The sequence below is a fragment of the Juglans microcarpa x Juglans regia genome, chromosome 4S, assembly GCF_004785595.1.
Source record: "Juglans microcarpa x Juglans regia isolate MS1-56 chromosome 4S, Jm3101_v1.0, whole genome shotgun sequence".
In the NCBI taxonomy this organism is placed as follows: domain Eukaryota; kingdom Viridiplantae; phylum Streptophyta; class Magnoliopsida; order Fagales; family Juglandaceae; genus Juglans; species Juglans microcarpa x Juglans regia.
In genome coordinates this window covers 11,856,395-11,873,353 of record NC_054601.1, presented here as the reverse complement: position 1 = coordinate 11,873,353, position 16,959 = coordinate 11,856,395, and the positions used below count along the sequence as shown (strand labels likewise).

At 35.8% G+C, this 16,959-nt stretch overlaps 2 protein-coding genes across 2 annotated transcripts; one reads left to right on the top strand and one right to left on the bottom strand.

The window, feature by feature from the left end:
- The first annotated feature begins 7,188 nt into the window (after positions 1-7,188).
- On the top strand, positions 7,189-9,376 carry LOC121262047 (F-box/kelch-repeat protein At1g57790-like). The gene is made up of 2 exons (XM_041164482.1): positions 7,189-7,409; positions 8,350-9,376. The coding sequence occupies exons 1-2, from the start codon at positions 7,378-7,380 to the stop codon at positions 9,374-9,376; spliced, it is 1,059 nt and encodes a 352-aa protein (XP_041020416.1). The 5' UTR covers positions 7,189-7,377.
- Positions 9,377-9,873: 497 nt separating this feature from the next.
- On the bottom strand, positions 9,874-15,517 carry LOC121262046. Its single transcript, XM_041164481.1, has 3 exons — positions 15,275-15,517; positions 10,376-10,544; positions 9,874-10,225 (listed from the first exon to the last, which is right to left on the bottom strand). Exons 1-3 carry the CDS (start codon positions 15,515-15,517, stop codon positions 9,891-9,893), a joined length of 747 nt encoding a protein of 248 aa, XP_041020415.1. The 3' UTR covers positions 9,874-9,890.
- Between the last annotated feature and the right edge of the window lie 1,442 nt (positions 15,518-16,959).

The window sequence follows — 16,959 nt, the reverse complement described above, 5'->3', positions numbered from 1 at the left end:
ACTTCTAAATCCCATATATTTTTCCACTTTTCATCTCCTTTAACATCTCTTGAACACTCTCCTTTACTCCTCTTCCTTCTTTCCATAAGCACAAAGTATGCACTTCTCACTGAGAAAATACCCTTTTTTTATGCCCCCCAAAACAACTTATCTATTGCTCTGCCTCTACCAAAAGGAATGGTAAGTATGTTCTCACCCTCTTCGATTTTAAAAATGGATCTAATCACATCTTCATTCCATTCTCCCTTTTGTTGATCAATTAGAGCTTCAACTTTTGAATCTTTTCACAACACAGAAACAGAGGATTGCACCATAAAAGAAGAAGGGCTAGGAAGCCACTTGTGCCCCAATATCTTGATGTCTTTCCCATCTCCCACCCACCCTCCATCTAATCCATTCTTTTAACAAATCCCTAATTGAGCAAATGCTTCTCCATATAAGAGATGGCTATGAAACCAGTTTAACTTCCAAGAAGTTGGATTTTCTATAATATTTCTTGAAAATTGTTGCTGCCAAGGAATTACGAAACTTAAGAAGCCTCCACCCTTGTTTTGCAAGAAGGGCTTTATTGAAACTCTCCAAATCCCAAAAGACCATACGCCCTACCTTTATGCATTCCCATCTTTTCCCATTTCCTCCACAAAATCCCCTTACCACCCTATTGTCTTCCCCACCAGAACTTTGCAAATAATCTATTAATCTCATTACACAATCTCTTGGGTGGCTTGAAAACACACAATGTATGTAGGATGGCCTGCAGAACTGCCTTAATTAGTATCTCTTTACCAACTTGTGAAATAAAATTGTTCCCCTAGCTATTCATTTTCTACTATATTCTTTCTTTGAGGTTCCTAAAGGTATTAAACTTTGATCTTCCTACCATAGCAGGAAGACCAAGGTACTTCTCATAGGTTCCACAAACAAAAGAATTCCCAGCTTCCATAATGACCTTCTTGTCTACTGCTTTAGTAGTACTGCTAAAGAAAACTACAGTCTTGTCTTTGTTGGCCTTTGCATATAATTTCAACACCTCTTGTAACCTTCTCCACTCCTTTATCCTTGCTCTACCAAATAAAATACAATCATTTGCAAAGAGCAGATGATTGATGCTTGTATCCCTTCGAGCCACTTGCACCCCTCTAGTGATAAGGATTTTCTCGTAAGGATTTAGAAAAGAGCTTAAGCCTTCAGTACAGATTAAGAAAAGATAGGGTGACAAGGGATCACCTTGTCTCAGCCCTCTTGAGGGCTTAAACTTAATACCTAGGAGAACCATTTATTAAAACTGAAAATGTAACAGATTTAACACATTCCATTACAAGGCTCACCCACTTCTCACAGAATCTCAACCTTGTCATAAGAGCCTTCAAAAAGTATCATTCTACATGATCATAGGCTTTAGACATATCTAACTTCATGGTCATACTCCCACTTTACCTTTCTTCCTAGTTTTCATAGAATGCAATAACTCAAAAGCCACCATTGTATTATTATTTATCAATCTACCAGGGAGAAAGACACTTTGGTTTGGGAATTTGATTTCAGCTAAGACCCCTTTGAACCTGTTTGTGATAACTTTGGAAACTATTTTATACATGAAATTACAGAAACTTATAGGTCTGAACTCACTCACTTTTTTGGGGTTCTTTTAGTTAGAAATCAAAGCTATATATGTGGAATTAAGAGAATGGTCTAGAGGGTTACCAGTAAGAATATCCACTACTACTTTACACACCTCATCGGAGACTAAGCTCCAATGACTTTGGTATAAACATGGCCCAAATCCATCTGGACCAGGGGCTTTTAGTGGGGCCATATGCTTCACAGCCTCTTCCACCTCAGTTTCAGAAAATATTTTGGATAACCTTTCATTCATTGGGTCTAAGACCCTTAAATTCAAACCCACAAGACAACTTTCAATCACTTTTCTACCTGGCTTTGTAGTTTGTAACAGTTTACCAAAGTACCTTCTGAAAGTTTCTTCAGTCTTCTTAAAACCATCAACCATTCTATTGTCCTCATCCTCTACTTCTTTAATGAAATTTCTTTTTCTGCTTTTATTGGCACAAGCATGAAAATATTTAGTATTCTTATCTCCATGCTTGTACCAATTATTTTTTGCCATTTGTTTCCACCATAAATCTTCCTTTTCTAATAACAGGTTCAGTTTAGCCTTTACCCTTTTAATCTCCTCTACGTCACTGTGACATTCCTTAGCTTGCAAACTTTTTAATAACTTAGTTTTCTCTTTTATTTCCTTCATTCCCCCCCTTCTTGCTCATCTTCCAACTTTGAAAGGCTGCTCTACTTTTCTGTAATAAACCAGTCACCCTTATAAGTTGTGGACCTTCAGCTTCCCCTTTCTTGCACACATCTTTTACAACCCCTTCACAATCATCTTTTAGAGCCCAAATGGCCTCATATCTAAATTGTTTTTGCTTCCACCTACTCATTTCATTTGTACCTGCTCTTCTTATAATTAAGTGGACTACTAGGGGTTTATGATCTGATGTTCTAGCCACCATTACTTCAACCCATGCCTCCTTGTAAATTTCCAACCACTTTGGATTAGCCACTGTCCTGTCAAACCTTTCCTTAGTAAAGCTTTTATCATTGTGAGCATTACTCCACGTATACTTGTCCCCCTTCCAACCTAGATCATACAAGTTCCTCTCACTCAATACTTCCCTAAACATCTGCATTTGACCCTCTAGTCTTGCCTTATCTCCCCACTTCTCATCATTTATAAGAATTTTATTAAAGTCCCCTACTATGCACCATCCTTCTCTATCTTTGGGCTTCATTGATTTCAACATCAGCCATGTTCCCTTCCTCTTTATTGTCTCTGGGTGTCCATAGAAATAAGTAAACAGCCATCTACTTTCACCCTCATCTTCTATCCATGCATTTATATGTCTTTAAGAGAAGTTAACAATTTCCACATTCACCCTTTGGTCCCATAACAACATCAATCCACCCTTTCTTCCCACTGCCTTCCATTTCAAAACACTCCTCACAAGACAACCTTTTTTTTTATATTCCAACATCTTTTTTTAATCTTAGTTTCCATAAGAAAAATTAAGTTAGGTATATTCTCATCTATCATAGAACAAAGATCTTGAACTGTCTGAGGATTCCCTAATCCCCAACAATTCCAACTTAGTATTTTCATAATACTTGGAGGGGCTGACTTCCAGCCACTACCAATAAATCATATTTTTCATCTGTATTGCCTCCACCTTCCACCTTTCCTCTCTTACTCAACTTCTCAAGACCCCTAACTTCCACTTCTGCATTGCCTCTCTTTTTTTGTTTTTTCTTTGTCAATTGCCTCTTCTTTTTGGATTTTACTCCAGCTTTCCTCCTCCAAACCCCATTTTTAACAAGCTTCTCCACCTCCACCATACTTCCTTCCTAAAAAGTTACTGCAACCTATTGCAATCCTCCCTTTCCCCTATTGGGCAGATACTCTTCTTGTTGCTATAATGGAGAAGAAGTTCTCCCCCTCACCCTTTCAACCAAACCCCACTCACAATCACTCATTTTTTCTTCACTTAGCCCTTCACTGTTTTTGCTCCCTTCCAGTTCTTCCCCATTGTTATGCATTCCCTCAGTATAGTCTTTTTCACTATTATTCATACTCTCACTTTTTTCTGCCTCACTCACTCCCTTTCCCCTACTTTCCTTACTCTCTTTTTCATCTCCATTTTCCCCATTATGAAATAGGTTTCCCCCATCCTTCCTCCACCAACCACCCACGTCAGACCTGCCCATCCCATTGTAGAATGGTTTGCTTCTGTGAAAATGCTTAGCCCTCAACCATAACCCATATTGCTGATCTTCCCCTTCGATAGTCTCCCCTCCACTACTACATCCATCATTCCCATGCACAATACACCCACATGAAAAGCATATTTTTGACATTTTTTCATAACTAAAGGGAATCTATAAACTGTTTCCTTTTACTTTCAACATTCTCCCTCTAGCCAACGGCTGAGTCAAATCCAACATGATCTGAACTCTTAGAAAGTTTCCCCACCCACTTCCATCATCCCTCACATCCACCTTCTCCACTTTACCCATCGTACCCCTTATTTTATATCCTCTCTCTTTTGTCATACACGATAGTGGTAAGTTATGAAATCTTATCCAAAAGACTTCTAAAATAAATCTAATGTTTTGTAAAGGAGTATACCATCAAACTCCTTCAAAACCAGCAGGTAGTTATCAAACAACCAAGGTCTACCTGACCACACTTTCTGTTTGTTCGCCAGATTATGAAATACAATGACATAAGTATTTGAGCTCACCTCAGTGAGTTGAGCAGCCTTGCTTATCCTCCAAATCTTTGCCATCATTGTGCCCACTACTTCTCCACTTATCAACCTTGTAGAGCAGATTTTTTCTATTAAAGACCTATGTTCCTTCAAACCCAATTCACTCGACACTTCCTCATCTATCTCTATCATAGCTTGTTCCTCATCCCGCAATCGAAAACCCTTCCATTTTTTCTCTAAATCCTCCATCATACGACGTCAGATTCTCTCCTTTGTCAGCAGGTTTCCAAAAAATTACTGTAGGCTTCCGTATCCTGCTGCCAATCGACGCCAGTAACCACCCTAATCTTTCTCGTGTATAGTAGGGACCGCTTTTTTTCCTTTCCTTTTCTGTTATAACCACCTCACACACTCACTCATGTGCCTCTAGCACCAACTCCCGCTCCACCCATTTTCCTGAGAGAAAAGAGAGGAGAATTTTTAAAATGACCAATTATTGTATATATACATTTCCTTCTTTGTTCTGATGAAATAAAATCATAATGATTTTAGTTCATAACATTAACATATAGAAATATCATTGTTGGGGGTAAATATACTAGAAGCTGCCTAAAGCCCCACTAAGCCCAAATCACCATCAGGGAGCTAAAGGGAAGAAGAGAAAAAAAAAGATAAGGTCAAGAAAAAGCAACAGAATGAAAGAGGAAGAAAAGACAAGAAGGGAAGAAGAAAAAGCAACTGCCAGAAGGAAAAGAAAGAGGTGATAGGAAAGAGAGAGAGAGAGAAAAAAAAAAGAGAAGAAAGCAAGTTAGACACGTGAGGAAGGAGTGACATAAAATTAATTTCCTCATCTATCATGGAGAAGGCCACAATAAAAGGGATTTGAGATATAAGGGATAGGGGCACTATTACGAGAACACAAAAGTTATCTTCAACCTTAGAACAAGAACTCCAAAATATTATCTTCTCCATAAAAGATGTATCATATCTCCATTGTACAAAGAGAAATGAGAGATTATGAGAGATTGCAAAATACTCATATTATAGTGAATTTGCCCTCTAAACGACCCGTAGATGTAGGCCCTGTGCCGAATTTCATAAATTTGTGTGTCTCTATCTCTATTTATGTTTTCTGTATTTGTTTTTTATTTACTGTTATAGATGTACGTATAGATATCGTATATTACCTCGGCTCCAAACTATCACTGTAGGCTTTAGACAACATCAATAGAGGCCTAGGTCACCATTGTGGGCCGTAAATAACTATTCTCTCATTCTCACCTGTTGTGCCATTTTTTATATTAACAATCATATTTAGTAATGTTCATAGAAAATAAAAGGACCCAAAAATGAAAAGGTAAAATGGGGGAGAGAAAATCGAGATTGGAAATATTTTTAATAATTTTTTGGATTTACTGTATATATGACGTGGCAATGCCTCGTCAATGTGAGTAATTCTCTACATATAATTTTCCATATTATTGAATGAATAAATACTGGTATAGACGGCATTTTGGTTACAAACTTACATGGCATAATAAAAAGTGAAAGATGACAGATTCAACTATTTTACAATTTTTACGTAACTGTTTAATAAATTTTTATTATTAAAATCATAATCTATTTCCCGTATCATTTCCTGAACAAAAGAAAGTAATTAAGGATGTAATTAAGGATGTGCCCAAAATATCAGGACTGATTTTAGATGGATGATTGTGGCTTAAATATTAGAATAAAAAATTATATGGGTAGTCACTTTTATATATTTTTTATACACTCTACTAATGTGATTGACTGCATCATTTATTTTTAATATAAATAATTATTTTGACCAATCATATTAATAAAATATATAAAAAATACGTAAAGATAATTATACGTAACAAAACTTAAAATTTCTTCCTTTTCATAAAAGCAGTATTTTCTTTTTTTAGTTTTATAATCGTACATGTGGCAACTTATATATGAGAAAATCTCAGAGCTCGTCGGATGTGTAGCACCCTTTTGCACCAACCAATAGAAATTTAACAAATATGAGATCTATGTGATTTATGATGTGTATTAGTATAGTAAATCTTATTTCTCTCTTCTCTTCCTTTTTCTTTCTCGTCTTTCCTCTATCATTTTCTTTAAAAACTCATCTCTTTCCCTTCACACGTCTTCCTCCCGAAGTCGCATGCCTCTCTCCTTCCTTACCCTTCCGCTCGGATGAAATCACATTTTCAACATGAGTCTGAAGTGTTTGTGAGCTATATGGTTTGCCTCCATCCTTCTCTCACTTCTCTATTTTAGATTTTATGGCAAAATTGGTCTGAAGTGTTGTGAATCTTGTTAATTTCTTGAACTTAGAAGAATCCATACCACTTGTTTCGATCGTGAATTTGTCTGGACTTTTTGTTCTAATTTTAATTTTCTAGAAAGAAATTAAAGTTTAAATATTTTTGAGAGTTTTCCAACGGAGTGCCCAAAGGAGAAACTAATTGAACTTGAAAAGTCATTTGATAAAGTTACGAACAAAAGATAAAAATGATAGCACGTTGGTGTATCTAGTTTATTTGCTCAGAGAGAGAGAGAAAGAGAGAGAGAGAGAGAGAGAGGAGGGAGTAGGCGAGGGAGGTGGGGCAGGAAGGGATAGAGAGAGGGAAGAGATCATATAAAGGGCAAAAAAAAAAAAAAAAAGAGAGAGAGATAATCACCTGCATGCAAGTATAAACTCAATATTGCTGCAACTCCTATGTGGCACCTCCTCATTCGCTGATGTAAAATAGGGCTGTGCACGAGACCTGCTGGGAGCTTCACCCAATAATAATTAAAAATAAATTTAAATCCAGCTCAAGACTTCCATTTATTTTTTAACGTAATAAAAACAAATTCCTCATAAATCATGATTCTGTTCTGATCCAGTCTCCAAGTCTCCATGCAAAAGAAAACCAAGTAGGCTAGGACTCTATCAACGGAGGGAGTCCTACTTGGTCGTATATTATCGAGAATACAATTAATTAGGGTTTGATCCACACGAATCTATCTTCTCAGACCTCCGTCTCCTCCACTTTCTGCTTTCTGAAACTCTGATTAAGTAGAACTCGACCGCCTTCTAAACATGCCGGGAGTTCCTACTAGAAGATCCAAAAGGTAATTAAGCAGATCATAAGATCAACACCATTTTTTATTGCTTGTTTATGTATAATTAATTAATGTATTTTGTTTTTGTTTAAACGAATCCGTTCTTAGAATACATGTTATTGACGTTAATTAATTCCGCTAAAACCTGTGCTGGTGACGTATATATATATATATATATATATATATATATATATATATATATGGGTTTCTCAGTTGAATCCGATGATCACTTACCATATTTTTTGTACGGTAAAAATGTTGATATATATGAGTTTTCCAGTTGCCGGAGAGCGAGCAGTAAAGATATGGTCAAATCAATTGCTATGCAGATTCTTAATGCTATCTTGTTCATGCAATACTTAGTTCAAAAATCACTCGGGAGTTTTTTATGTTCTTGTGAAGAACCGACCAAAATTTGTCACAATTGTTGCACATATGCTCTAGCCATGAATCCTATAATATAATAGTATACGGTTTAGGCCTTAGGGTATATAATCTTCTAGAGACATGCAAATTTCTTTGGATCAACTTGAGCTTAATTTCAATACCAGGAAGACTAAAGTATAATGAGGCCCCGTTTGGATAGTGAGATGAGATAAGATGGTTTTAGATGAAAGTTGAATAAATATTGTTAGAATATTATTTTTTAGTATTATTATTGTTTTGAGATTTGAAAAAGTTGAATTGTTTATTATATTTTGTATGAACACTTGGAAAATTTGTAATGATGAGATGAGATAAGATGAGATGAAATGAAACTATTTCTGTATCCAAACGAGGAGTAAATGTGCAAGTGAAAGTACACTCTTTCTTATAATTCACTGAAGAAAAGATATTATGCTCGAATGTTTGTTTATTGATTCAGCCTTTTTTTCCCAGTATAATGGCTTGTCGTTTCTGCATTTTTTCTTTCCTACTTTTAATGTTCCAAGCAACTCGATATGGTCAGAATACAAAGTCGTACCAATGATGGTGGTGAAGTTGCTGCAAGAAGATTTACCACTCTCAGAGAACAGGTCAGTATCGGCAACAACAATATAGAGGTTGTAACAAGACCCTGGTCTGATCTGCCTGCAGAACTCCTGTCACTGATTGCTGATCAATTACGACTAATCGAGCTTCTGAGTTTTCGTGGCGTCTGCAAAGATTGGAAAGCTGCTGCTTCCACAGCATCGGCTAAGATTGAAGGCTCACCCCATAGTGAACCCTGGCTTCTACTCTATGGGGAAAATTCACAATGCCATTTATACGATGAATCCAGAAAAAGGTACACAATGAGCATACCCAGACTGGATGGAGCAACCTGCATTGCATCAAACCAGGGATGGCTGCTCATGTTTGTAGAGGGCTCAATGTTCTTTTACTGCCCCTTCTCTGATGCAAAGATTGAAATTCCCAAGTTTCCCCATTCCATACTTTCCAGCCATGCTGCAGCGTTTTCCTCTGCTCCAACTACTCCCGAATGCATTGTTGCTGTGATGCATCGTGACACTGAGTCTGTATTGGAGCTAAATGTGCTTTACCGTGGAGCTAACAGCTGGAACAAGCGCAAACTCATCAGCACCCGACCTAACCTTGGCGTATTAGGAAGTGCCACTTATAGAGATGGAACTTTCCACTTTTGGGACAAAAGAAATGGATTACTTGCCTTCTCTGTCAAGGATGAGAGCTTTGTGAAGTACACTGTTGTTGTCAGGAATGAGCTTTCTAAAAACACAGCTGCTTTACCATATATACCATATATTCATGAGAAGACTCGTTTTGAGGGAAATGACATGAGGAAAAAAGTGGGATTGGGGAAAGAGGTTTCAGTGTCTGTTTGCGGAACAACAGTAAAGCATGATTATGGAGCTGACAGGATTATTTTTAGTGAGGACATTGATGCTGCTGAAGAATCAGAAAGCCGTCACCTCAAAGGTGTATGGATTCAACCGAGATTCTTCAACATCTCTCCAAATCAGAGCTGGTCAGTTTGAGGCCTTTTTTCATTGCTATTCTATTTATTGACTCTGTAGTTACATAAAAATTAAGTTTAAATTAGTTATTAAGTTGGCAAACTTCAAAACTATATAGTCTACATATCTAGTTTAAGGAAAATGCAATTAGTGAATAAAAATTAATATTGAATTGCAGAAAATCAGAATAGAAAAAGTTTTCTCCTTGTTTCTCTAGCAAAGATTTGTGGTAAGAGTTTGCAGCAACCTTGCTGATTTCTACATTAGTTTCCTCTGGACAATATTCATGATCCAACTATTTATGTAGGGTAACCCTGAGTCACTCTGACTCCTGAAATAGAGGCAGGAAGTGTCAGTCACCTTATCTTTGAGCCTGAACTGTGCATGCACGCACATTGAAATGGTTAACAATTATTCAAAAGAAAAGAAATACTATGAAAATCTCATGGTTACTTGAGTTTTACTCTCCTTCCAATTAATATGCCCCGTTTCATCACCTATGAACAATTAACCAAAACGAAAAGTATACTGTTAACTAGCTATGTAACTGTAAAAGCAATGAAAAGTCTAAGTGCAAAACTGAGGGGAAGGAGTTATCGTGCCCAGCGGCACCAAGGTTTGCTGAGCTGTCAGCTAGTGAGATTTCCTCTCTGTAAGTGTGACTAATGTCAAAAGGTAGATAAGAAGCAATGTCCAGAACATCATTAAATAGCTCAAAGTACATCCAAGTAGATTGAGAAGAGTTTCTAAACCAATTGACAAAAAGGAGGGAGTCCGTTTCAACCAATAAATCTGAATATTTAACTGATAGCAAAGGAGTAGACCGGCCATATTTGAGGGCTGAGAGGGTTCGGCATAAATGTGGGTACCCTGGTCCAAAATACATAAAAACATAAACCTGTCAAAACCCAGTCCTAATCGCCGTGAGATTTTCTAACAGCAAATCAACAAAACGATATTGAGAATTAATTATGAATTTAAAGGCGGAAATGGGGTATGAAGAAGCTGGAAACGTTATACCTCCATGGCCTTTGAGGGGGACCAACCAATGCTCCGGGACCCTCAAGTCTTGAACTTGAGCATCTTGGACATCTGGGTCTCCTTCTTCTCCTCCTTGTGCATTGCTTTGTGAATTTGGAAGAGACTCAGGTTTTACAACAGTGAGTGAATTTTTGTGGGTCTGAATTGGCTGCAATGAAACCGGGGAACAGAGATCAGGAGCGCCATTTGTGAGTGATACACGAGCATTAAGGCAATTTCCATACTCAGAATATAATAGCGGTGAAATAATTTATAAAGAGTACTAAAATAATAATAAATAATAGTAAAATAGTATAAAGTTTAAGATCTCGTTTGTTTTCAGAGATGAAGTGAGATGGAATTTTTTTAGAATTGTGTGAATAGTATTGATATATGTTTAGTATAGATGATATAAAATGAGATAAAATGAAGTGTGTATTTATAGTAGTGCTACATGGAAGCCCCTTGAGGCTCACGAAATGCATGAAATGCACATGTGGATAAGTGGGGTTAAAAAAAAGAATAATTCTAGACATAAGCCTTACACTCTTATACACTATTTAAAAATATGTAATTTTACTCTTTTATCCTCATATTTTATGAATATAAAATATGAAATATAAGGATAAAAAAGTAAAATCACATATTTTTAAAGTGATGTGCAGAATGTGAAGCTTCTGTGTAGTAAGACTAAAAAAAAATTAAAATTGTAAAACAAAAAGCTCTCTGCATTTTGCCTGCCCTCCTCCCTAATGGATCTCTTTCTTTTTCTGAGAAACTCATCACTCAAAGGCAGTCGCCCATCATCCATTTGCGCTGCCCTCCTCCGGTCCTCCCATTGTACTGAGAAGCCCATTGCCCAAAGGAAAGGTAATCACCTCTCTCTCTCTCTCTCTCTCTCTCTCTAATATTTATCTTGATTTATATTCAGAATGATAATACTGGAAGAAGAAAAGTGAAACCCCATTAAATACGATGCCTAAAACGTTTGGTAGAACATGAGCTCTAGTATAGAATCACTCCTCAAATTAACAAAACCATTTCAAAACCAAAAATGCTAGATGAACACGGTTCAACAAACTATAGAAACAATTCACAAAAAAATAACTTTTGAAAAATTGGAAAAGCAATAAGAATTCTAAAACCATCCGCATGCTCATGAAATCAAACAACTCCCTAAAGATTGAAAACAATTAAAACAAAAATGAAACAGACCCTGATATTGTCATTTACGAAGCAGGGTGTCCAACAATTGCCATTACTGTCTGTGTGAAATTAAAACAATTTGTTATCATGTATTTATTTTCATGTTGGATGTTGGATTTTGTCTGTAATTTGTAATTGATAGGAGCTAGCTCTGCACATGAATTCAAAAGGCACCATGCTTCCAGACTCTTGCAAAAAAAAAAAAAAAGCAAAGGATTCAAGTAAGTTAGAGCATCCTCATTGGCTTGGCCAAATGAGGAGGTTGGCTAAAATTTGCATAATTGATGTAAAAAATATCCCACATTGAATTGAGCAAATCTAAAATAATTTAGACTTTTGCTACAATGGTTGACCAAATATGGAGAACAACAATTGATTCATCAAACATTAAAATACTAATTTCTCACTCCAAACAAACATTAAAATATTAGTTTCTCACTCCAAGCAAAAATACTATTTGGTTTGTAATTAAGAAATTTAAATAAGTTTAATCAAATATTTTTTGTTATTAGCATTAAATGACTTTAGAAAATATGATTTTTTGAATATTAATTTAATTACAATATAATTATTATTAACATTTAATTGGTAGAGATACAAAATGTGATAAAAATAAATTAAATTAAAAAATTATTAAATTAATAATATTTTATTATTATATAGAGAGTGAATGGATAATCTAATGTGGGGGTTGAATTTAAATGGAATAGGTAAATGTAAAAAAATGTGATATTGGCTAAATTTTGAAGATGAATTTGGTCCGGCCAATGAGGATGCTCTAAGTGCAAAATGGACATTTCATTATTGATGACATGGAGGGTGTGTGTTTCGTGCCTCATGACCGGCATGCTTTCTAGCATTTTTATTGTTTATAAAGATGAGATAAGATTAATTTGACTTTTTTTTAAGTATTTATGCTGGTGGGACCTACAAATAATTATATTAATTTTTTATAGCAAGTAATTGCCTTGGGGAGTTGTAGAGGGGCTACGGATGTTTGGGTTGAACAAAAGAGCCCTCTACAGAAGTGGTCAAGTTTTGAGATACAGTTCACTAATTTATGGGATATGTTTTTAAAGAAGTTGCTAAAAAGTGAGCTGGAGTTGGTGGTAGTTGTTATGAGAGGGTAATGGCTGAGAAGAAATTCTTACATATTCGAGAAGAAGTTTGCTAGTCCTAGTGCAATTTCTGAGCAAGCTGCATCATCACTAGAGGAGTTTCAATTGGCATAGAAACCTGTGAAGGGAGGGGCAATGTGTTCTGCTGTGGGAAGAAGATGTAGTAAGTGGAAAGCCCCTAGTGGTGATCAGGTGAAAGTTAATTGGGATGCTGGATTGAATTAGAAAGAAGGTAAAGTGGGGACTGGTATTGTTGCAAGGGATGATAAAGGGGAGGTATTTGTATCTCTCTGCTACTTGAAGGTAGACTACTGCAACCTAGTGGCTGCTGAGTTTCAAGCTTTGTGGAGAGCAATGAGGCTTTGTGCAGATCTAAATATGGAGAAAGTAATTTTTGAGGGAGATGCCTTAATTGTTGTGAAGGCTGTAAATAGTGAAAAGAAAAGTTGGGAATGGCTTGGTCAAATGGCTGAAGATGTGAAAGGAATGCTGAAGAACAGGCCGAGTTGGAAAGTACAACATACATTTAGGGAATGTAACCAAGTTGCACGTAAGTTTGCAAAAGTTTCTTTTCATTAGTTGAGGAAAGAATCTAGATGGAGAGTATGGGTGTAAAAAAAAATTGGTGAACCGGTAAACCGGACCGAACTGGTGGGTTTGGTCCTGTATCGAGTTTGGTTCGGTCTGGTACCGGTTTTATTTTTCTTAAAACCGATCAAAACCAGTCTGGTTCTAGTTTTTCTTTTTCTAAAACCGGATCGGATTGGATCAGAACGGTTCATATATATATATTAAAAAAATTTATATTGTATTTAATTTTTATATATAATATATAATTATATATAAAATAGTTGTATTATATGATAAATTACTAATTAATATAATATTAAATTTTAAAATCTTGTATCACTATAGTCTATTATATTAATAGTTATACTAATATTATATCACTATATATTATAATATAATACAACATATTATCATTATAGTATTATATAGTATAATATATTTTTATATATATAATATAGTATATTAAAACCGGAAAACCGGATCGAACCGAACCAAAATCAGTAAAATCAGAAGTACCAGTTTAGGGGGTAGCTAGTGCAGAATCGGTTCTTAAAAATACAAAACCAGTAAATACCGGTTCAGTCCCAAATTTTGTCTAAAACCTGACCAAACCAGATTGGTTACACCCCTAATGGAGAGTGTTCTATCAGAAGTACCAAACTATGTATTCACGATAGTTTGTATACAGTTAATTCATAAGTAATACAAAGGAGGTTTTATTTGAAAATAATAATAATAAATTCATCAACATTTTCACCGTTTTCCTGGGCGCTTATGTGAAATGTTTTGCCTTTTTTTTTCTTACTTCCTTTATTTACCAATTATGTGTAATTACTTTTTCTTTTTATCAAATATTTTGCTGAGTCTCTAGAAATATTTGTAAAAAAAAAAAAAAACCTCATTTAAAAAATATTATGCTAAAATATTCCTAAAATATATTATTTTTATCAAATATTTTACCGAGTTATTCCTAATATTTTGTAATGATTTTTTCTACTCATTAATAGTGTAAATGGGAAGCCTAGAAGAAAATTCAAGATGGCTGGCTAGCACAAGCAACATCTCAGGCAGCAAATTCAGTTGATTACCTCAGTAAGTTTTAGCAAAATCCCACTCTAGTAGCAGCAACTAGAAACCAAGAACAACTCGAGCAGCAACGGTACCTGGGTAAGAAATGACTACAGCAGCAACAACCAAAGATAACAATATGTTTTTGGTTTAGACCAAAGATAACAACACAACAATGATAGAAACAACAAACATCAAAGCTTAAAAAAGTCTTAAGGCATCTCGGGCAGCAACCAGATAGCACCAACTTCAGCAAGCACAATGTTGTTGTAGTGGATATATATGTAGAAAAATAAACAAAAATGATAGAATGGAAGGAGAATAATAGAATAACCTTATTGTTGCATCAACTACCTTTGATAGAATTTGATGCCTTTAATGCCCTCTGGATTTTGATCAAAACCTACAGCTGCCTGTTGGCCAATAAATAGAAAAGTAAGACTACAAAATTTAAATATGATATAAGACAAGTTGTCACTATTTAGCAATTTATCAATTCAAGAGGCATGACTTCATAATCTCTAAATTTAGTGGAGGACTCCACAAACTCTAATAACATTAACAATTACATGATAAAAAAAGAAATAATACCCATAATGTATGAAGATATAGAGCAAACGGTAACAACATAACATAATACTATTAGGTCCAAAGAGATGTAAAAGCAACAAACCAAACTATTTTTAACATAATAACATACCATCATGTCCAAAGATGTCTCCAAACCAACAAATGTTAACAACAACAAAGCACACATAAGAAATAAAAATACATAACAACGCCAATGAAATGTTACAACTGAACATAGCAACCATGTATAGCCTAATGCACAAGGGACCCACTAATCAACTATGCATAGCCCACGCTCGCCTATGGACATCATCCATCGTCAAAAATCCTCACTGAGCTAGGGGATTCATTAATCGATCAAACGCACGGGAGAAGACATCATCCTGCAGTAGGGGCTGAAGTGCCTTAACAAGGCCACACAGTGTGAAAAAGGATCCCAGGCATCATCACTGTCCATGCCATGTGTGGATCCTCTGCTATGCTTTTCCCCTAATGCTTCCCCTCTGCTAATCGTGATGGCTGCCACTATGTTCGATATCTCCTCATCCTTATGGTTGCTTTGCCCTCCCTTCTGACAACGTCGAGACGAGCGAGTCGATGGTGACCCCATGTCCATGGAAAACTACGATGGGCCATCATAAACAAAATCCCGATCAGCTTGGGTGCCAACCGGGCACCGATGCCTCATCTCAGCGTCAAGATGCTCATCTTCGTCCAAAGTTGGTGGTGGTTCGGTGGATGCGTGGTGGAGTGTGCCCGTGGCAATAGAAGCGCCAAAAATAGTATAGAGTTCTGCATATCATGGGCAGCCTGAGGTACATAACTTCTTTAGTTATGGTTTGGCCTGGTCAAAATTTTAATATCTATATAATAGAGAGGGATTAAGGTGAAAAAAAATGCTAATCAATAAAGGGATTATTGTATAATATTATAAATGGCGCGGTTAGAGCTTCGTTACCCTAATAGCATTTGCCCAATATTTGTAGCTCCTTAGAATCGTTTTTGTATCAGGGTCTCATCCCATACCGGTTTGGTGCATTAGGTCGATGAAAAGTTGTTGCGTCATCTTGAGCCTATGTATTTTTCCCTTCACTTGGCTCGCATCATACATCCTTACGCCTAAAGCTGTAAGGCGTGCAACATAGGAAGCGTGGTCCTAGAAGTGATCTTGCTAGCCCTTCGTGCACCATTAAGGCATCGACTAACATCTTGACAATGAAGATGTCCTCCATTCCATTCGCCCATATTTCATTACCAAGGTGTGAAATGTCGGAATCGGGGTCCATGTAAAAATGCTAAAAATATGATATGAAAGATGTATGCAAAGACATGTATATCATACGTGGCAACAAAAATGATAAATGAAATCCAAATTATTTTTTGGAGAAGTGGGCCATACCTACCGAGGGTGAGATAGTCGAGAAGAGCATAGGTAGTAACACTAACAAATGAAAAATGTTGTTATAAATTAGTAGACAAATTATTAATAGTTAAAAAAATGAATGATTTTTTTAGTAAATAAATTTTGGCTGAATTCAATTTCTTAGAATTAAAAAACTGAAGGAATAGAGTGTTTTATTCTGTTTGGATGTATTTATAAATCTCTTCCCAACTTAAAATGAAACTGTGAATTACCTTGACTGGCGAGTTAAAAAAGGATTGGAAACTTAAGTACTACTAGAAATAAAAGTATACAAATAATATAGAGGAAAGTTATATATGTAGGTTTTGTTAATTACCATGAAATAAACCATCTTCTGACCCTATTTATGATGTCAATATCAGCTGGTACATGAGATATACGTTGGCACAACATTATGTCTATTATTTATAAGCTTTAGAAGGATGGGCAATGACACAACCACTCTGCATTACATCAAAATCATGAACTGCAGTACATGACTAATCAATTCCCAAATATTCATTTCAATTTCTCAGCAACCACTTAAATTCTATTTAAAAATCCAAAACACTAGTAGAAGATTATTGACTTCTTTGATAGGTGATAAAGGTAGGTATATATATATATATATATATATATATAGAGAGAGA